This window comes from Oryzias latipes, chromosome 16, assembly GCF_053564925.1.
Source record: "Oryzias latipes strain Hd-rR chromosome 16, Olatipes_Hd-rR_3.1".
NCBI lineage: Eukaryota > Metazoa > Chordata > Actinopteri > Beloniformes > Adrianichthyidae > Oryzias > Oryzias latipes.
In genome coordinates, this window is record NC_136252.1 from 32,148,756 (window position 1) to 32,171,234 (window position 22,479).

General features: G+C 45.3%; 1 protein-coding gene across 1 annotated transcript; it reads right to left on the bottom strand.

The window, feature by feature from the left end:
* Positions 1–1,329: 1,329 nt before the first annotated feature.
* On the bottom strand, positions 1,330–14,984 carry LOC101171278 (ras-related protein Rab-25). The gene is made up of 5 exons (XM_004078368.5): positions 14,630–14,984; positions 6,579–6,774; positions 3,504–3,697; positions 3,335–3,415; positions 1,330–1,721 (listed from the first exon to the last, which is right to left on the bottom strand). The coding sequence occupies exons 1-5, from the start codon at positions 14,955–14,957 to the stop codon at positions 1,603–1,605; spliced, it is 918 nt and encodes a 305-aa protein (XP_004078416.2). The 5' UTR covers positions 14,958–14,984; the 3' UTR covers positions 1,330–1,602.
* Between the last annotated feature and the right edge of the window lie 7,495 nt (positions 14,985–22,479).

Sequence of the window (22,479 nt, forward strand, 5' to 3'; positions counted from 1 at the left end):
AGCAACAGCCATCAATCTGGATTCTCTGGTTGAAAAATGCATCCCATGAATCCCATTTGATCGGCAGAGTGTCCTGCAGAAAAAAACGTCAAAAGAAGTGACCCTGTCTCAAACTCAAAGCAACATTTCATTTGGTGCAACCATGGTAAAGCTGTGGGCAGATCAGAGGAAAACCTTTGGTTGCTAAGGAAAGTTGCTATAGTTAGTGTGACATAGTGGCAGGAAAATTGGTACACATATTTATTAGCTTAAGACATGCAATAAATATTGCGGTTGCCATGGACCTATTACAGTGGGGAAGCATTTGAGATGAACGAAAGGTGGCCAGAGAGAGTATTAAACTCTGGATTCATCAGGAGCTCTTTCTGCTTATGGTCCACCGGAGACTGATGGAAGGAGGTGAGTTTGGGTTACTATGAGGCTTTAGCCTTTGAACTACTTTGAACCACTTGTCTGTGGTTGATGGGTTGTAACGTTTCTTCCCTTATTTAAACCTGTTGATGATTAATTAGTATCACCTAGTTTCTACTTCCTTTCTTATTCAAACAAACTCAGGAATTTTCTTTTCACAATTTGCTTCAGCCTTTTGTTTGGTTGTAGACATTCTTAGGATGATTCACATTTTACAATTTTTGTGTCAAATGTACAGACTCGAAGGTTAAAAAAAAAACAGATCAGGATGCACCAACCTGTAAAAACATCAGCAATCTGCAGCTTTTACACCCAGTTTCAGGGATTTGCCACTGTCAGGGGAATTTTAGCATTTGTGGAATTAAGCATCGAAAGATCATTACAGCGGAAGTCCTGTGTCAAATGAAGGGCTGTCATGTTCACCCCATCCCGTTTCTGTCATCCAAACTCCATCTGACCCCTAAAACTGGCAGGTCCTTTAGGAACGGACACGTACTTAAACACTGCCTGCACTTGAAGAGCCACTCTGCTCCTCTAAAGCAGAGTCATCATCATCATCATCATCATCATCGTTCCAACTTTAATTGGGCCAACTCATTATCTGAGCCCAGTCAGAGGAAAAGCAGATATCATGGTTGAGCAGGTTGTGCTGCTCTGTTCTTCTGCTGAGAGTTTCTCATCTGAACTTTTATCACATCCTCCAAATGTCGGACTTATTCCAGAACTTTGTTGTTTTGCACACTCTAGTTTGGTCAAAGCTGATTGAATATTTTCTACAGCAAAGATAGTTTGACTAAACCTTTTTTTTTTTGCTCACCAGATTGTTCTTTTAGAAATCATATAACTGTCTTTTTTTTTATTAACTGTCAGAAAATCCAGATGACATCCAGATATCAAACAATAAAATGAGCAAGACGGTTTCATTGTCAAAACATCTTTATTCCTCAAAAGAAATCAAATCCGTCTTATCACCATTCAGTGCATGGGATGTCAACAAGCTACAGATTTGATAAGAAATCACATCAGTTTTCTGCATCGCGGTCGTGGTGTTTTTTCCCCGTGAGTCGACATCCACTCGCATTCCCGCTGTCATTGTGGCGTATCAGCAGCGTGCCGCACAGGAAGCAGTCCTTTAAAAACCAGTCATTTCTGCATCCAAGGCTGCTCCTCAGCAGGTACAGGGCGTCACGGTCAGATGTTCCTGCAGCACGGCTTGTTCTCTTCCGTGCTTTCCGCCCCGGAGCTGTTGAGCGATACAGCGCTGATGGGGCCTCGCAGCACCTCTCTGCTGCTCACCTTCCTGTGAATCTCTGTCAAAGTGGTGATGAACAAGTCACTTCTTGGACCAAAATGAAAACCACACAAAAACAATTACAGGATTTAAAAAAGGCAACTAGAGATTGACAATAAGGCTTCAAATTCCTAAATAAATAAGCATTTTTTAGGATAAAAGGAAGTCAATTTCTTTGACACACGACGAATTGGAGTAGATGAGTCTAGTCCTTGAGGGTCACTGTTCTGCTTCTCTTACAACTTCTGATTGGTTAATCGGTTAGACACACCTGATCCAGGTATAAGCCTTAGTCACATCCACTCCTATACAAGGTTGACCCGTAGGAATGCTGCCGATTTTTGCGTTTTCCGGGCCCTTGAAGTGTCATACACAGGTATGTCTGCATCTTAAAGGGAGCACCTTGTCTTGCAGTTCCCTTGATGCTCGTGCAGACACCTTAAGGTACGTTTTTAAAATAGAACGTACACGTGGGGTAGACGTATCATAAAGTATTCTCAAGATTAATGGCAGTTACACGCACTCATGGCGTAGGGGTGATGCTGTCATATGACGCCCTTACACCACACTCTAGTCATCCGTAAAGTGCGCATACTTGCTCCTTGCTGACTGTGCAAAAATGTTGCACACATAAGTTGTGCATGTGATACTTAAAGTACCCCAAGGATGTCCACACAAACTACACACTGATTGTCAGGCTATACGCGTGTGGTGATGATAGAACGCACACTTATCACTTGAACAGCACTAACAGGCTCCTTGCATAGCGAGTCTGGGGGAGTTGAAAAAATGTAAAATCCGTACACCTGCATCTTACCTACTTCACCCTTATGTGTTCACTACGACCCATCGCCCACAGCCTGGCCATAAAAAAAAAAGTGCATTAACATTTTCTTACTACGGGCTCACCAAAAACCCGTAAAGACAGATGTGACTAAGGCATAAGCATCAGTGGGAGAGGGAGGGATTCCAATTGACAATCTAAGATGTACTCAGAACACAATAAGTAACCACATACCCAACCGGAGAGTTTCAGTAATGTACTAGAGCAGCGGTGGGCAAACTCTTGGACTCGTGGGCCACAAAGGGTTTTAACATTTGACAGAAGGGCTGGACCAGGAGGCGATGCATGGAGTGTTTTGGTAATCCATCTCATAAGGGAAAAAAATAACAGAATCTGGACGAAAACATGCTTTCATTTTGATCCCAAATTAAAATATATACTTTAAAACAGAAAATATTGGAGTTTTTGTTTCAAAACCGTAGCTTTTGTTCTCATTTTAGTGGCAATTGCACCAATGGGTTGATCCCCCTTAAGTAAAAAACGCAAAATTAGAGAAATGCTTTGTTTTATGGGCTGTTGGAATGATTGGAAAAATGACTTTCCGACCTGGAAAACACACATGAATGTCAGAAAGACAAGAAATCTTTCTGCATCTAAACAAAGCTCAATTTATACTGCGTCATTTATGGGTAGATACCAGAATTACAGGGAAAATAAAATATTAAGAAGGATCAGCAATATAGTTTGGCAGGCCTGATTAGATTGTTTTAAGGGCCACATTTGGCCCCCTGGCAGTAGTTTGCCCACCCCTGTGCTAGAGGGTTCTAAAGAAGAAAGCATTAAATCACCTGCCAAGACGCCGTTAAATGCTGCTTCTACATTAGTGGATTCCAAAGCGGACGTCTCCAGGAACATCAGGCCGTTCTTGTCTAAAACCAGGAACCCAAGTTTGTTATTGCACCTTGAGAGTCAATGTTGTTTGTGGGCTGCACACTCTACACCTGAACTCGTTCATACCTGCAAAGTCTTTGGCCTCCTCAGAGGGCACAGATCTCTCAGACTCCAGGTCCGTCTTGTTGCCCACCAGCATTACCACCATGTGTTGGTCGGCATGGTCCAACAGCTCCTTCAGCCAGCGCTCCACGCTCTCGTACGTCAGGTGTTTGGTGATGTCGTACACCAGCAGGGCTCCAACTGCACCTCTGTAGTACCTGTCAGGAGGACAACACCTCCAAGTTAGCTTGACTAACAACACATTTTAGGACCAACTTGGACTAAACTGTGACTGCAGGAGAACTGAGTTCCGATGGCAGGTTTGTGCCAGGTACCACAGTTCATCTACAGAAGTGCAAACCAACATCAACGTGACTCACCGCAGGAGCAATGGGCCCCTCCTTGCTCAAAGGAACTTCAGACACTGATAGAGTTGGGGAGATGACCTTCTTTGACCCTCCTACCAGTCAGCAGTGAAGCAATTCTTTTGTTCAGAAATTTTCCAATCCAAACCAGCATGCACTGAGATCTCAGATATAAAAGAGTTTTTTTAATCACTCCACCTCAAGAAGATTACATTTAATTATTTAAGGGAGAAGAATTTATGAGCTTGCTGCTTCATTAAATTATGTTACATTTCCATTGATTCATAACTATGCTAGGAATCATTGTAAAATAATTTTGTAGCAAGCTTGTAGATCAAAGCTAAAGCTGTTACGCAAACATCGGACTATTGGTTTGGAAGAAACAGAACCAGAAGGGGCTGACGGAAAGCAGAGATGACTTCACGAAAGTTTAGAACCACAATGCAAGTGGAAATCACAGCAGCATTATGTGAAAATGTGAACCAGCACAACACACATCACAGAAAAAGCACAGTTCAGGTGTAAAACAAAACTTTTTTAGAGACGATTAATATTTATCATTTACGTCTTTTGTTAATTGTAGCAGAAATTCTAAAGAGCCTCTTTGATCATCTGCTAAATAAACCGATAAAATTAGGGTTTATTGTGGGGAGGGGAATGACTGGTTCATCCCCATGTCCACTAAAATTAATTAATAAGTTTTTCAACTAATCCATTCTTTGCAGTGACAATTTTCCTCTTCTTCTTCATTAATCCCACTTTAATAGGTTTTAGCTGCTTGTTACAGGATAAATTGTAAATTTCACCAAACCCGGAATTTGCATTCGGAAATAAATTGGGGGATAATTACTGGAAAAGCCAGACGGACAAGAACAGAGCTAATCCGGGGTGGGATATCCACCGATTCTTCCATGTCCATGTACAAAACTGACACGTCTCTGCTGTTTAAAAAACAGTTTCTTCTGTTAATCCTCCAGTTTAATTAAAATAGAATATGAATGGAGGTCTTTGTCCTTAAGGAGAAGCTTTGTGTGGGAAAGAGCGAATGCTGAAAAATACTTACAGATGTTTTACACCTAAATTTGTCAGTGTTGCTTGATACTGTGGTGGAAACAACATTTCTGTCTTTAATTCTCTTATTGATATGTTTTAATTCATAACAAAATGTTGCAAAAGAGAGGAGACATGAAGACATGTAGAGACGCACGGGTGTCTGTTTTTGAGGGGAACCCCCCCCCCCCTACATAATAATATCAATAATGACTTGTCAACATAAAAAAATGAAAGCATCTTACACTGACTTGGTTAAGAGTCTCAGAAAATGTCATTCTGACCAGATCCCCATTCAGAGCATTTTAATCAATACCTGAGGGAGCCTTTACCAATTCATTCACTGGAGCTTTCTGATCCCTCTCTTTCTTAATTAGCTGAGGTGTGCCCCAGGGCTTCGTCCTGGGCTCCCTGCTCTTCTGGTTTCTTCCTTTTGGAAATATCTTCCACAAATTCAACCCTTTAGGTTAGGGCGGCAGGGGCTCAGGTGGTTGAGCAGGTCGGCCAATGATCGGAGAGTTCGAACCTTGTAGCCCCCCAGTCAACTGTTGTTGTGTCGTTGGGCAAGACATTTCACCCTCCCAGCCTGTGAATGCATATTCATGTGCCTGTGATGGGGCTACAGGCACGTACTGGCAGTCACGCCTCTGTCTGTCTTCCCCTATGGCAGCTGTGGCTACATCAGTAGATTACCATCACCAAGTATAAATGAAGCACAGAAAAATCTAATCCATTAACACCAGAGATGTCACTGATACCTAAATAACCCATGCTCTTTGACATACACAATCAACGTGACAACCAATGTAAAGCGTTGCATAACAGCGCAAAGCTGCTTTTTTCTGTGACAGAATCAGCCAATTTACTTTGACTGCATAAGTATTTCACTCATGTAAAGCTGGGGTTTGAGAATCCAGGCCTTGAGGGCTTCCAACCAACCTGCCATTGAAGCTCTTTACTGGATAAACACACCTGATCCAGGTAATCAGCATCATTAAATGGAAAATGGCGCACTGTATACTTATGTAGCACTTTTCTACCTTCCTGGAAGGCCCAAAGCGCTTTATAGTCACAGTCACATTCACACACTGGTGGCGGCTCCGCTGCCGAACTGGCGCCAACCTATAACCACCAGAGGCAATGTGGGGTTCAGTTTCTTGCCCAAGGACACTTCGACACAGAGGTAGAGTGCCCTGCCGCTGCACCACGGCCACATATCAGAGTAGAGCTGTGAAAGAAAAAGCCTGGATTTTTCACCGCTTCAACGTTTTGCAGCAGAACTCTTGCTCTTGCACGTGGTAGACATGCGCCTGTAAACAGTAGAAAAAAGAAGAAGTCCCTCCATGCTTGTCCAGTGTGAACACCATGGGCGTTCAAGAACACGCGTCTAGCTCGTTCTTGAACTCACATCGCATGCCCGCTGTGTTTGTAGCGTAACAGCTCTGGAACCTGCAGACTCAGCTTTCAGATGCTGCCGGGCTTTTGTTTGTTGCTCACAGCAGCTTTTTCATTGGAGGTGTTTTGTCTGACAGTCTTGCTCTTGATTTGTAACTTTGCTGTTTTGTTAACATACAAATGGTCTTTAGAAGGTGACGTTTTCTCTGCTCCACATCTACATTCAACCAGCCGCCTTGATGTTCTTGGTTCTCTACAGAGGAAAGAGACTGATGTTTCTGGTACTCACGCGGAGGTGATGGCCCGGTACCGCTCCAGACCGGCTGTGTCCCAGATCTGGGCCTTGATGGTGAAGCTGTTGAGCTGCACCGTCCGTGTGCTGAACTCCACCCCGATGGTGGTACGGCTGTCGTGGCTAAACTCGTTTTTGGTGAAGCGGGACAGCAAGTTGCTTTTTCCAACCCCAGATTCTCCTATGAGAACCACTGCAAAACACACACAGACACGTTCTGGCTTTAGCTTGGGCTTTGATCGTTACAAAACTCAGCAAACAGAGCAAAGCCTGTTGCGTCCTCTGCATCCCGTCTTTGATGGAAGGCGTGACACCTCTAGCCAACACCCTCATTTTGAATGATTTAATGCTTGAAACCCCACAACAGCTTTAGAAATGTCCCGTAGTGGAAACTGATGCAACGTTTTGCATTATAGGAATGAAAAAGGCAGGACGAGTGTCAGGTGAGTCCAGATCAGGTGGAACGAGTTTGACCTGGTGTTATCCTGCACAGTGGAGGCTTCCTGCTGGGTAAACAGACGGCAGACACCCACCTTCTGAGCATGCCACTGTTTGGTTTAAGCTCCAAGAGTCTGAGTCAGGCAGAACAAGGCTTGGCTTTACTCGGCACTGATAGCAAACTGTGGAAACAGCCCAACCACAGGATAACAGCTGAGCTCAGTGTTGAGACACGAATCATTCTTATGACATCTCAGAAGTCCTAACATGTAAGATTCTGGGTGTGAGCTGAGATTCTAGGAAACGCAATGGTTTGCCTTCTTCTCTCATTAGAGTTGTTTCAACACAGCTGAGGCACGAGTGTGAAACATCTACTCTTTAAGCGGCTCTGCTCAGGTTCTCTCTGTCTCCACTGTGTGGACACCGTCCAAAGAATCCCTACAAGAAGAGCTGAGGTCCACGGCTTTAAAGCAGAGCAGGCAACTTTCTAGTAAAAACTAAACTGCATTTGCTGCAAATCTGCAAATCTGCAGTACTTAAAATTCATGTTCAAAAAGTCTAAAATGTTTTTCTCTTTTGTGATAAATTTACAAACCAGAACAGCAGAGAAAAGCCTAACTCGGTTTTCTGGGCCGGTTCTCACTTTATTTCCTTTTTTGTGGTGTTTTGTTATTTTATTTTTATGAGCAGCTTCTTCTTTGCTTCAAACACTTCCCAGTTTTCATGAGAGGTACGTTTGTTTGTGGACTTCATTATGAAAGCTCAGTCCTGAGGTGGAAAATGCGCGTGTCTTTACTGATTTGAATACATTCGACTGCAATGTTTTCATGGATGTTAACAGCGGGGAGAACGAGGGTCCTGCTCCTCTAATACAGATGCTTTTAATTGTTCTGGTGCTACAATCTGCGTTTGTGTTCACTTCAGCAAACCACTTCATTCTAACAAAATCTGAGAAATTATTTCTAAATTCAGTTTGAAAAGAAAACGTTTTAACTTCAAGATTTCAATGGAATAAATGAGTGGATTCAAGAGTTTTTGTTGTAGTTGTTTTTGTGCATTGAGACAGTTCTGGTCCTTTTTGCCTCATCAGAAGTGAGGATATTTGTGAACAGAAGCAGCTGAAAGCCCCAGGCTTCCCCTTCCTCCTGCGCTGAAGTGCTTCTTTGTCATTCAGGCTGACCTGCAGGATCCGGGTTAGCAGGTTGTGGTGTTTACGTTTGTTCAGAGCAGCTGTTTGCTGTTCGTAGCCCAGTGGTCCGGCTCGGTCAGGTTTTTGTTTTTAACCCAAATATGTGATCATTGTCTATTTTTGTAATCTAACCATAAACCCCTTGAAAATAAGGACTACAAACAATAACGTCTACGTGTTCATCCATTTGTTTTGTGTAGCTTTATACTTCCACTAAGCCATGTGGATGCTGTGTATCTCAGAATTTGCTGACACGGTTCTGCTGGACCACGTTCCAGTTCAGTTTGTGCAGCAGGTCTTACCCTTCTGCACTGCAAACACTGAAACTACAGGAAGTAAAAAGAGCATTGTTTCCAGAAAAAAATGTCTTATTTTCTGTCTTGCAAGGAAAATAATCTTATTAAGAAAGTAATCTTATTTTAAGAAAACATGTCTTAGCGACATTTATTTATTTTCTGAAAAAATAAAAATTCCCTTTTTGACTCCACTGGAAGATTTTCCTGCTTATTTAAAGAAAATCTCCTGATAGGGTAAGAATTTGTACTTCTTTCTGAAGCGTTTTTCCTTTTTTTGCAATTGGATTTGAAGCATTTTTTCTTCTTTCAATGGTAGCTGTTAAATAAATCACTTATTAACTGATCTTAATCAATGTGCATCTTTTTCTGATCGCTGTAAACTCCTCAAGTCCAACCTGAGGAAAATTTTACAGCCTGATCTGTGTCTGCTGGCTTTTCGGGTTACTGTTCACTTCACTGTCTCCGACTGTGCTGCTTTATTTCCACCATCCGAGTTTCTCTCCAACTACTGAGTAACTTCTTCAGCAAACAATCCTTGTTGGTTTCCATGGAGACGCAGAGCGAGTTGCCTTGCAGAGGTCTAAAATGTCTGATTTGCAGATCCTGAGGGAAACTTGGATGAACTTGATGGGTCTGCAGTGAGTTTCTCTGACCTTCAGAGATGAACGTGCACCTGCCACTGGTTCAAACTCAAAATACTCCCCCGCAGGGACGCAGTTCACCCAAACCAGCAAGTTTGGAGAAAAAATAAGATCTCTGGAAAAATTGGCCATCCTGCAGGTGCATCCAGCAGTCAGGGGTGCAGCAAACATTTCATACTTTCTTTGTGGTTTTACTGTAGCAGAAAATGGGGCGGATCTACAGGTGTGGGGGGCTACAGGAGGCAGCTGATCCCCTTTTTGTCATTACAAGTTAATCTGCAAACAACAAATCACCACTCGGTCAAGCCAGAAAGGATAAAACAAATGATGAAAATTAAATTTCATAGTGGGGCCCCTTAAATATTTAGCTACGGCCCTGCATTAGACAGATCTGTCCAACTGAAAGGGTTTTTATTGGGGGAGCGAGGTGTCGACATTTTTTTTTTTTAAAGGACAATTACTGTTTTTGGTTTTTGTTCAATTTAGACTGTAAAATTTTTTTTTTTTTTTGGAAATGGTGAATAACTGTGTGGGGTCTGAAACCGCTTTAATCTGAACAAATTTGATTGATTTGCAACTCAAACATGGTTTTCGGTTCAGAACCTGAATAAGAGGACGGGTCTGACGCTTAACCCAACACCAGGTAAGTGTTCACTGTTAATGAACTGATAGTGAAAAACACTACAGTACTTGCACCTTCCTAATGACTAGAGAGTGGTAAAAGGACACCGTACAACAGCATCTCCTGTACGTCACAATGCGTTCAACTTGAACTAACCCTATAAATACTTTACGATACGCTTACCACAATGGTCAATCCATTTTCATGACGTCCCATGAGGGGGCTTCCCGAGCCACAAAGGAACTCTAAGACACACCTGTACTTCCTTCTCGGATGGAGTTTCCTTGTCTCTACGACCCTCCACAGGCCCGGACAACCCGAAAAACCCACAGCACCCGTACGGGTCAACCCTCATGTGGATGCATGTGGCTGAGGCTTAAGGCTTTGAGTAAGGAGAGACCAGAAGATTAATTGGAAGATGGTCACAGAAGAAAAAGAAGAAGGGACAAATGATGATGAAGAGGACAAGAAGGAAATGACCATTAAGCTTCGTTCAAACCGCCGTCTGTAACGCTCGTTAAAGCAACCGTTTTCAATGTCAATGTTAGCGCTTGTAATCTCTTGTGCTCATGCGTAGCAAGTTTCTGCAACCCATTTTGGGCTCTACGTATAAAATGTATGACCACTGAAAGCTTGTTGAAAGTTAAACTAATTCAAACTCTTACAACTCTTTTGTCTTGTTTTACAACAAGACTTGGACTTGTTAGTGACGTATGAATGGAGTTCCTTTTAAGTCACGGAAATGCCAATCGTTTGAAAATTGATCATGGAGGAGAAATTAGCTATTGCGGTCTGTACCCAGATGGAATTATATGACATCAAGTATTTAATATATCTGAATAAAGTTGAAGCAAAATTTGTGAGATTTGCACCACTTTGACATTATGCACCAAGCCTCTTCCAACATTAGAAAAAGAAAAAGAAGCTCCTTCCTGCTCATCCAGGATGAACATCATGGGCTAAACCAAATTTAAAACGTTTAGTGCGTTCTTCAATGAGCGTTACAAGCCTGGTGTGTATGTAGCACTAGGGATGAAGCTGAAAATTCGGAATCAGAGACAGACGGTTAGTGATGAAGAAGATGATGATGATGAAGAGGGAGACAGCAGGTCTTGCAGTGGAACTTGCTGTTGGTCCTGATGGACCACAGGTTTAGCATAATTTACCTTCAATAAACTCAAAGGGAAACAGCCACTTTTCCTTTTCTAAGATGCTAAAAAATGCAAATCCATGGCGCAGCTGCGTTTACAGACCTTCCCCAAAACATCACATGGATCTGCAAACAGAAGCTTCCTCGGGGAGGGGCTCAATTTCCAGCCTTGACACAAGCAGGTGCGGCGCGCTGCTTTGCATCCGGACATTTCAGAAGCAGGAAGACCTCTTCAAAGACAAAGGTTGGAGTGTTTGTGTCCAACCACAGTCTGATGTCAGAACAGTGATACATCTGTTACAAAAGTCTGCAAAAATAAAAGTGGACTCAAACTTTTACAGAAATGTTGCCAGAATATTTCCCACCAGGCAGTGAAAATTCAAACTTTTACTTAGATTTTTAGAGAAAGCAACAAACAAGATGCGACTTAAAACAAAGACACATCATCTAAGAACCACTCAGTCCTTTAAAAGTTTCATCATTAGTGACACTAAAAATGTTTTTTTTTTCCCTCAATCATGAATGCAGCTCTAAAACTGACATAAAAAGTGGATTTATTTAATGCTTAATTTGAATTTAAACTAAAGTTGCGTTCAGTGTACCTCAAAAGTCAGTGGAAACTTTTTCACTTAACCAGGGCGCCTTACAGAAATTTGTAATGGTTAACGTGTTGAAACCATTTACTTTTTAAGGTAACCTAACTTGAAAATATTTAACTATATGTGGATGACACAGTGGTGTTTACACAATCTATTCAAATGTAGAGATAGAAAAGGTTTTGTCCCACAGTCAACACAGAACACGTCACTTTTTGTCCTTTTTTTGGACTCCACCGAGGCTTGGAGGCATCTCTAATCTCTCAAACTTTCAATCCTCTCATCTTCTCCAAGTGTTTCACTTACATCCACAGACAAAGTTTAACTGGACTGATAATCTCTGACATTACCATGGCAAAAATGAAGCTGCTCCGCCCACTTCAACAACATTCCTGAAATGAATGTGATAAAGTGAGTTTCATCAACTTCATCCATCAACCAGTCAGAACTGGCTCCAGTTTGATAAACAGATTATTCAAAACACAAATGTGGGCATCAGTAGACAAAGAAACAAAAACATCAGAGACGTTTTTTTCAGAAACCAGGCTGTTCTCGAGTGTTTTTTGGAGTAGATTTCATCTTTTTAAATCAAAACGAATGGGATATTGCTCCTTTTGACACCACACCCCAGTGGTCATTTGAGGAACTGCAGCAGTTGCTACTTCCAGGTTGGTTCTTAACATTAATTGGCTGATTGATCAAGTTGAAAAATTAGAAGCAAATATTATTTTCTATCACAACAGAAAAAAAAGTCGCTATGGCGTTAAAATGCAACAACTTGAGGTTAAAGGTAGAGGATGTAATGAAGCGCCATGAATACGGGTTTTTAAATGCAATTATGAATGTGGACCCACCTGTACAATGAAAGCTGTGTAAACTTACTATCTGGTGGTGGGGTTTTGTTTAATGAAGCCTTTTGTGTTCAAAGTGTTCCTCAGGAAAAAGTGCTCAGATTCCCAGAAACGTACTGAGGAGTCACGTTGTCCTCATGAGTATATTATGATAGTTTATTTATCTACAAACAAGTGAGAGGGCGAAACCCTGAACTGTTGCTTAACGTTGTCATGGCAACGTTAGGAAAGTCTTTGAAAAACTACATTTTAACATTTTAATTCTGCGTATCTAAAAAACATTTTTCTGTTAAATTTGTGCAGAAATGATGTAATCATAGAAATGAATTTTGTCAAGAACAAGATTTTGGGTTTCTTTTTTTTTGTCCATAAACGTTTGTGCAAAACACCTGAGACTTGTATGTTTTCTCTGCTTAATCAGATTTGTTAGCTATGTGTGTATGTGTGTGTTATCTACAAAGATTGGCTGCTAAGAAACAGCTTTAAATATACTTTGCATTGACTGTATGTGAAAACTGGACTGAAGAAGCCAAAATCCCCTTGACTGCTCTTAGGAAATATTGGTCAGAATAACCATCCTTGATATGCTACCTTTTTTTTTTAACATGTTCTTGATAATCCTCCTTTGGTCATGATTTTTTTTCCTGTAGTAGTGACGGTTATTCTAGTTCTACCGACCAATCAGATGCCTCAATAAAAGCAGGTGATTTCACGTCGAATGTTTGAAATGTTTGACTGACAGATGTTGTGTAGCCAGCGGTAGGGGTGTGGACATCCAACAAGCTTGCTCCTGATTGGTCAGAGAGGTTGCCGCAGTAACTGGTTGATGTTGTCTGGCTCAAACATGGTGGCATCCCTCTTGCAAAATAAATGGTGACCGAACTGACTTCATTTGGTTGGAGCCGGGTGAAAACCATTTTCTACGGGTGATGTCACACTTGCTTGCTGCAGTTCTCTTAAGCCACGTGCACATCGCCATCGGCAATGCGCATGCAAACAACCACTTTTAATGAAAAGTTGCTGCCCCTGTTAATTCACGGAAGGACCAACCGTTTGAAAATGGGTCATGGGGGAGAAATTAATAAGAAATTGCGGTTTGTGCCCGGCTGGAATTATGACACTAAGTATTTCAAATATCGGAATAGAGCTGTAATAGAAAAAGCCTTGAAAAAGATTCACAAGATCTGCGCCGCTTTGACAGTTGGAACCAAGCAGTAGCTTGAACACAACAAAAAAGAGAAGAAGAAGCCCCTCCCTGCTTGTCCAGTGTGAACACTGTGGGCTTATACCGCATTTAAGAATGTGCGTCACATGCTGGGTGTGAGTGTAGCATCAGTCCAAAGTACTTTGACTTAAAGAAACCATTTGAAAGAATTATCACACAGTAAAGGCATCAGTCCTACAGCTTTGATGCTTGGAGCTCATTTGAATGAAACTGGAGGCTTTCAGTTGTTCTGGCTGCATGTATGAATGAAAGATTTCCTTCATGTTGTTACTTTGGGTTGGTTTCTGTGGCTTGAAGAGGTTTGTACTCTACTTCCATGTGTTGGATGTGTTGGAAGGGTGGAGGTCCTGAGCTGGCTCTGACTCAGCTGTGAGTCCGTTTGTTTAATGAAGGCGTAAAATGATCAGCATCAGTTTGGTTTGAAGCTTCTGAATCACTCTGAGGTTGCCTGGCAGGAGCCCTACAGCCGTGGTTTTGCTGCTGAGCTTTAGCGAAAGGTTTCTTGGCTGCGTTTGACTAAAATACTTGGGTGGGGATCAAAACAAACCCTGATCATCAACCCTCCACCGCCCTCTTACAGCTTACTTGGAGTTTTGCAGTTGCAGGTGTGCTGGTCTGCACTGAATTAGGGTCAGACATTCTTAAGCTTTGCTCATGGGCCGCTTGGAAACAGGTTGTACATTCAGCTGGTTTCTAACTTGAACCGAGGCGTTTCCTCTAAATTTCTGATCTTTGGGTGAAAATGCTGGATTTTCTGGTTCTTTCTGACAACTTTCTGCCTTTATTAATCTGTGGAATGACAACAGACCATTTTCCCCTTCATGCATTGAATGCTTCTTTATATGGGAGGGGGGGGGGGGGGTGCTCAGCATGTAGCAACGCAGCAGGCGGCGTTTAATTACAGCAGTGATCGACCATCAACAGAGACCTCTCTTCTCCAAACTAGGAAGTTGAAATAAAGGAGGAAGTGAGGCCGTTCTGTCATGGTGGGGATCAGATCTTTAACAGCTTTCTGGGAGACGGATGAAGAATGTACTCACCCTTGAAGACAAAGTTGTAAGCCTCGTCTGACCCCATGCTGCCGCCCCCCCCTCTTCCTTCTGCCAAGGATGTGAAGCTACACCTCACTGGAGCAAAGCTCGGATCGGCCTCATGGGTGTCAGCCCCCAGCGACCCTCCCCTGCCTGAGCCAACGCAGAAACGGCTTGTTTGAACAGGACGTGCAGAGCGTATCCAGGCTGCTGCTGCTGCTGCTGCAGGTGGGGAGGGGATGGAGGCGGGACTTTGCCAGGTAGGTTGGACAGGTGGGGGCAGGCAGTAGCAGAGAAGGGCTTTTGGATGCCTCCTGGTGGAGGGGGGCGGATGCATGAAGGAAACAGGAAGCAGAGAAGACAGACTTCCTGAAATGAATCAAACAAGTCAGGATTTGGGCTCCATCAGAATAGAAACGGGTTCTTCACAAGTCTTCACAAGATTTTACAAAGTTAAATCTGAACGTTGACTTTAATTTTCTTTTACATTTTTTTGTTCAAATATCAACTAGAAAAGTAAACATAAAAATGGATCTTTTTCAAATCATCAAAGTAGATTGGATTTTTTTCTCCCTTATTTTGGGTTAGTGTTTATCTTTTCAAACTGTGCAGCTCTTTTATTTTGGAAAATCTTGGACAGACAGGATGTTTTTCTGTTACTGATGTAAAAACACGAATCTGATCTGAAAAGAAATCTAAAAACAAGCCTGCAAACTCCAAAGATAGCATAACAATTTTTAATTTTAGTTGATTTCAAATCAAATTGGATAAAAAAAATTACATCAGATACTCTATTTGAAACAAAAGCTTTCTGTAATTAGAGGAGAAAAGAAAAATAATTTAATTCATTTTTATTTATGTAGCCCAATATTTAGAACAACAGTCGTCTCAATGGGCTTCATACCGGTAATTGTGTAATATACATGAATCACAAAGAACATGAAGTTATAGAGTTCAATAGGTAATTATTACTAAACTCAACAGACTAAACTAAACTGGGCATCAATGCCCTTAGACCCTCCTTTGCAGTAAGGAAAAACTTACTTATCAAAACTTTGGGGAAAAAGTCTTAAACAAGGTGACAAGATTGTTAAAGTGTCAAAATTCACATTTTAACCATCAGTTTAAAAAAAAACTCTAAAAAAAGACAAAAGGACAGAAATATTTTAAACCAACTGAAGACAAACAGGTTTGTTTTCATGAGAAAAGGAAATTATTACATCTTTCAGTTTTAAAAATAATTGAATTAAAGCTGATTTTAGTCATTAATTTTACATCGCAAAAACAAAAAACAAAAGAAAAACATCAGTTTTTGGAGGACAAATGTTGTTTTCTGTCAGCAGGTGGTGCAAAAACAGGTTCAATTAAGTATTTTTTACAGAATGTTTTCATTTCTAATCTGATATTGTTCTAAAATTTAAGATTATAAAAATAAAACCAAACTAGAAATCTGTTGCCATAGAACAGTAATGAATTAATCCCTTCAGGGGTCGCCACAGCAAAATAAACTTTCACTGAGTCGCAAAGGTGGTTTGGCAGAGAATTTTACGCCAGATTCCCTTCCTGACACAACACTGTATTATATCCGGGCTGGGGACGAGCACAGGGAGATCCACACTTGGGCCCCTTGAGGCTACATAGTTGGGCAGTAGCGTGAAGAGTCTCCCTGGGAATTGTTCCCTGGTTTAATGTGCCACATGCAGCCAACTGAGCCAACCAGCCGCTACGGCATGTCATCAAAAGATATTTTGTCAATTGAATCTCTGGGTGTCAAGGTTATTTCTGAAAAAGCAAGACAGTATTGTAGCGACTAACGTTTTTGGGACTCTGTTAATGTGTTCTGGGTTACATCGTTGCTCCAGTGTGATTGGATGAGCGGGAGAATGGGCGGAGGAGCAGACAATAAAGGAGGGGTCGTGGGTGCACGAGGGGGTTGGGGGAGGATGGATGCTTTGATGGAAAGTTCTGATTATCGTTGTGCTGTATTTGGCGTGGTTACGGCCGACAGTAACTGTTCCTAAGTCATTAAAAAGCCTCACGGTTAGAAACGGTCGCCTCCGCTTCATTATTGCGTCAGTGGGACGCTACACTGGTGTCAGAAGTGAAACAACGGCGTTTTCGGCTAACTCAGTCAAGCTAGCGCGGCGCGCGACATGGCCGTTCAGCGGGACAGGACCGGCGCTCGCCCAAAAATCAAGGAGGAGATGGAGTATGGTGATTATGCGACTTCTCCGGGACGAGAGACGGATTTTTCCCGCGAGTATGACCACATGCTTCGGCTGAAACAAGCGGCCAGGAGGATGGCCGCGGACGCTGGATTCGGCGCGCGCGCGGCTCACGTTGGCGCCGGCGCGAACACCGCCGCCGGAAGTGACAACAACATACCGGATGTAAATAAACATGGCGGCGCCCTGTGCAACCAGCTACCAATGAAAACGCCCAAATACTCCGGTAAGGCTGACTGGGAGGCTTTCTATGCACAATTCGAACTGTTAGCTCGGGCCGCCGGATGGTCGGAAGACACTAAAGCTCTCCAGCTGGCTCTGTGCCTCACAGACGAGGCCTCCCATTGTCTGTTGCTGCTTAGTCCAGAAGAACGGGGCAACTTCCAGGCTTTGGTTGGAGCTCTGCAGCAGCGTTTTGGACAGTTTGGCCAGCCTGCTATTTTGCGCTCAGAGCTAGCAAACAGACAGAGGCGAACAGATGAGCCACTGCGGGTTTTGGCTTCTGACATTGAAGCTCTTACAAGAAGAGCCTATCCCCACATGCCCGCTGCGGTCCAAGCTGAGCTGGCGAGGGATCAGTTCATCCGAGCCCTGTCTCCGAGGGACCTGAGAGTACAGACGCAACTGGCCCACCCCTGCACCCTTCGAGAAGCTTTGGAGACGGCGCTGGAAAGAGAACTGGTTGGAGCTGCTGCTGAGAATGGTGCCATTGGCTGCAACCCTGTTGTGAGGGTTGTAGAAAAAGCAGCCCCCGACCCAGAGGAACCAGGATGGGTCCAAGAGCTCACAGAACTGATCCGAACCGTGGCCGTGCAGCCCCCGAAAAAGGGTAGCCGCTTCCGCCGCGACGCCCCTGTCTGTTGGGTGTGTGGCCAGGCTGGACACATCAGTGTGCGGTGCCCCAAGCGTATGACTCCTCAGGGAAACGGCCCGGGGTCTGTGTAGGAGGGACGTCACAGACCCGTTTTCGCATGTCCCACCCTGATGATCTGCTAGCAGATGGAGCCCACCTTGACAGCCGGGGGAGGGAGGCTCAACTCCCCCCAGAAGCAGACGACAGTGCGGAGTGGACCAGAGTTGTGGGCTGGACCCATGTTGGGGACTTTTGCCACGTTCCCATAACCATAAAGGGGGTGTCCTGTGTAGCACTTGTGGACACAGGGTCCACTGCCACCCTGCTCAGGCCTGACATGGTCCCAGCTGAGATGCTACTGGAACCCACAGCTGTCAAGCTACGAACTGTGACCGGGGACTTGACTCCCATGCTTGGCCGGGGGACAGCGAACATTCGAGTGGGTGGCATGACGGTGGATTGTAAGGTGTGGGTTGCAGCTGTGCAGGATCAGTGCATATTGGGCTTGGACTTTTTGAGAGCAGCCCGATGTGTGTTGGACCTAGGGGGTAATACCCTGGAGTTCCCTGGGGGGCCTAAGGTGCCCATGGTCCGACCCATTCGGGCCCAGTGCTTACCCCGAGAGACATCAAGGGCGGTAGAGATGCAACAGGACCTGTCCCCGCCCTACTCTATTCCGCTGCCCACCACTCCTCAACCTAAGATCGAGACGCAGCCACTGCCCTCAGATCAGCGGAACGCAGTGGTTGAGGCTGACAGAGTGACAGCTGTGAAGGAGATCTGGAGGCGCAGCTGTGATGGGTTGCAGCCGGGACAGAAGGATGAACTGTGGAAGGTGCTGTTGGAGTATAGAGACATTTTTGCACTTTCTGAGGATGAGGTGGGGCTGACACACCTAGTTCATCATGAGATCGATACTGGAGATGCCCGCCCGATTAAAACACGCCCCCGCCGCCTCCCCCTTGCCCACCAAGTGGCTGCTGACAGTGCGATTGAGGAAATGCTGCGTGGCGGCATCATCGAGCCGTCAGACAGCCCCTGGGCTTCAGGGGTTGTAATGGTCAAGAAAAAGAAGGGTCCGAAAATGCGGTTCTGCGTGGACTACAGGCCGCTGAATGGGGTGACCAAGAAGGACTCGTACCCGCTGCCCCGCATAGATGAGTCTCTGGACTTGGTGTCTGGCTCATCTTGGTTCTCCTCATTGGACCTGCGCAGTGGATATTGGCAGGTGCCACTCAGCCCCGCAGCCAGACCAAAGACTGCTTTCTGCACCGGGAGAGGGTTGTGGCAGTTCCGCGTGCTCAGTTTTGGCCTGTGCAACGCTCCTGCCACGTTCGAGCGCCTGATGGAGAAGGTGCTGGCCTCCATCCCCCGTCAGGAATGTTTGGTCTACTTGGATGACATTCTGGTACACGGGGGGTCTTTCAAGGCTGCGCTGGAATCGCTGAGGAAAGTCCTGCAGAGGATTGCTGCAGCAGGTCTGAAGCTGCACCCTGACAAGTGCTGCTTCATGAGAAGAGAACTGGAGTTTTTGGGTCACAAGATTGGGGGCGAGGGCATCAGCACTTTGGAGGAGAAAGTGCAAGCTGTGAGAGACTGGCCAACGCCCACCACTCTAAGAGACTTGAAGAGCTTCCTGGGGTTAGCCTCCTATTATAGGCGGTTTGTTCGCGGGTTTTCCTGCATTGCTGCCCCTCTGTTTCACCTGCAGAGGAAGGACTGTGACTTTGTTTGGACGCAGGAGTGTGAGCAGGCTTTCAGCTCTTTGAAGAAGGCTCTGACAAACTCTCCTATCCTGACCCCCCCAGATCCCAAATTACCCTTCATTCTGGATACGGACGCCAGTGATGTGGGAATGGGGGCCGTGCTGAGCCAGATGGGGTCAGCAGGAGAGAGGGTGGTGGCTTACTTCAGCAAGACCCTCAGTAAAGCGGAGCGGCGCTACTGTGTGACTCGCAGGGAGCTCCTGGCTGTTGTCAAAGCCATAGGCCATTTCAGATACTATCTGTGCGGCCTCCCCTTCACAGTCCGGACAGACCACTCTGCTCTGCAGTGGCTGATGACCTTCAAGGAGCCAGAAGGTCAAATCGCTCGCTGGCTGGAGGAGCTGGCTTCATTCTCCTTCACAGTGGAGCATAGACCGGGCTCCCGCCATGCTAATGCTGACGCCATGTCTCGACGCCCCTGTGCCCTGGCAGGCTGCCAGTACTGTGAGAAAAGGGAGGCTCGGGAAGCAGTAATCAGCAGAGAGGAGCAGAGCCACACCGGTGAAAGCAGCTGGCCAGTTTGCAGACTGGTGCAGGGTGTGGACTCCACTGAATGGAGAGCGCATCAGGAGCAGGATGTTGACCTGCAACCAGTGCTGCAGTGGGTGGAGGCCGGCCGCAAACCTGAGTGGGGGGAGGTGGCAGGGTGCTCCCCCGGCTCCAAAGGACTCTTCGAAAAGTTTGATGCTTTGAGACTGAAGGATGGAGTACTTCAGAGGGCCTGGAAAGAGCCGGCTACCGGAGAAGAACGGTGGCAGGTGGTGGTCCCTCGTACGCTGAGAAACTCAGTCCTCCAAGGTTGCCATGGAGCTGCAGGGTCTGGACACTTTGGCGTGTCAAAGACCCTCCGTCGCATCCGCCAGGGGTTCTACTGGGGCCAGCTTAGGAGGGATGTGGAAGACTTTTGCCGCCGCTGTGACATCTGTACAGCGCATAAAGGCCCCCCTGATCGGTCCCGCGCTGAGCTCCAGCAGCTGGCAGCAGGGGCACCAATGGAGAGAGTAGCAGTGGACATCATGGGCCCGTTTCCACGCACAAACAGAGGTAACCGATTTGTTCTGGTTGCCATGGACTACTTTACAAAATGGCCGGAAGCATATGCCATCCCAGACCAGGAAGCAGTGACTGTTGCAGATGCCCTGGTGGAGGGCATGTTTTCTAGGTTTGGCGCTGCTGAGGTCATTCACAGTGACCAAGGGAGGAACTTTGAGTCTGCTGTGTTTTCCGCCATGTGTGAGCGTTTGGGCATGCGGAAGACACGGACCACCCCCTTACACCCCCAAAGTGATGGCTTGGTTGAACGTTTTAACAGGACCCTGGTGAAGCAACTAGCCATCCTCACCTCAGCACACCAGAGCGACTGGGACGAGCATCTTCCACTCGTTTTGATGGCATACAGGTCTGCAGTGCAGGACTCCACCTTATGCACACCTGCTTTGCTCATGTTGGGACGAGAGCTACGCACGCCAGCAGAAATGTCTTTTGGGAAACCCCCTGATGCCCTGGGAGCTCCGCCTGGACCTGAATATGCCAGGAAGCTGCAGGACAGAATGGACACGGCTCATGCCTTTGCCCGCAATCAACTAGAGAAAGCCGGCATAAGGCAGAAGAGGAACTACGACCTGAGGGCCAAAGGCAAAGACTTCAAGGCAGGAGACCTGGTGTGGGTGTACAACCCGAAAAGGAAAAAGGGTAGATGCCCTAAGTTGGACTGTCAGTGGGTGGGGCCCTGTGAGGTGCTGGAAAAGCTGGGAGAAGTGGTTTATAGGGTTGAGCTCCCACCTGGAGGAAGGCGTGTGACCCTCCACAGGGACAGACTGGCTCCGTATAGGGGTGATGCACGGCCACAGCAGTACTTTGGGAGGTCGTTGCCCCCCTCAGCTACCCCCACCCATGCTAGGGCTGGCCCCCCCGCCAATTCCCCACATGCACCCCCACAGCAGCAGGTGGTCTCGGGACATCACATGGCGCCATCCGTGCCGGCTCCACGGAGGCCCAGGAGATTGAGACAGCCTCCCCCCCACCTCCGTGACTTTGTGTGTGACCCCACGGGACGTGGGACTTTGTAGGGGGGAGGCAGTGTAGCGACTAACGTTTTTGGGACTCTGTTAATGTGTTCTGGGTTACATCGTTGCTCCAGTGTGATTGGATGAGCGGGAGAATGGGCGGAGGAGCAGACAATAAAGGAGGGGTCGTGGGTGCACGAGGGGGTTGGGGGAGGATGGATGCTTTGATGGAAAGTTCTGATTATCGTTGTGCTGTATTTGGCGTGGTTACGGCCGACAGTAACTGTTCCTAAGTCATTAAAAAGCCTCACGGTTAGAAACGGTCGCCTCCGCTTCATTATTGCGTCAGTGGGACGCTACAGTATTAACAAAGGAAACAGACGCCAAGAGTCAGGTAGGAATTCCACGAGGAGAGCTGGAAACAGACAACCCTTCTGCTCCGAACCGCTCTTCCTCAGGGTGACTGTTCCAGCCTCGCACTTTTATTTAGGTCTCTCTAGTTACACCATGAGTGAATTATCTATACGTCACACGGTGGTTGTCAGTAATTTTCTGCTGTAATCACAGGAAGTTCTGTCTTTCATGATCAAATTATCTCACATTCCAGATGCTTCTTTCCTTTCTGCTGAAGTGATCACTTTTCTGAAATGGCACACGGAAGGATTCCAACCCAAACAACTTTATTTATGTAAGAAAAAACACAGAACACAAAAACTGTCTTAAAAACAGAAGTTTGAATAATAAAAAAAATATATACATTAAACACCGAGAAAAATTACAAATGAGAATTGTTACTCTGAATTTAAAAGAATGTAATCAGAATTGAAAACTGAGCTACTTTCTGATCAAATTCTGCCGTTTTGATCAAATAAAAAGTTTTCACTAATAAATGATTCTGTCATCAATATTTATACAGAGACACTGCCGGATAAAAAACCAAAGGTTGCTTTGGATTTTTCTGTTTTGCTCAACAGTAGAGGAACGACTCCTCCTGCTGGCCGTGGACTTG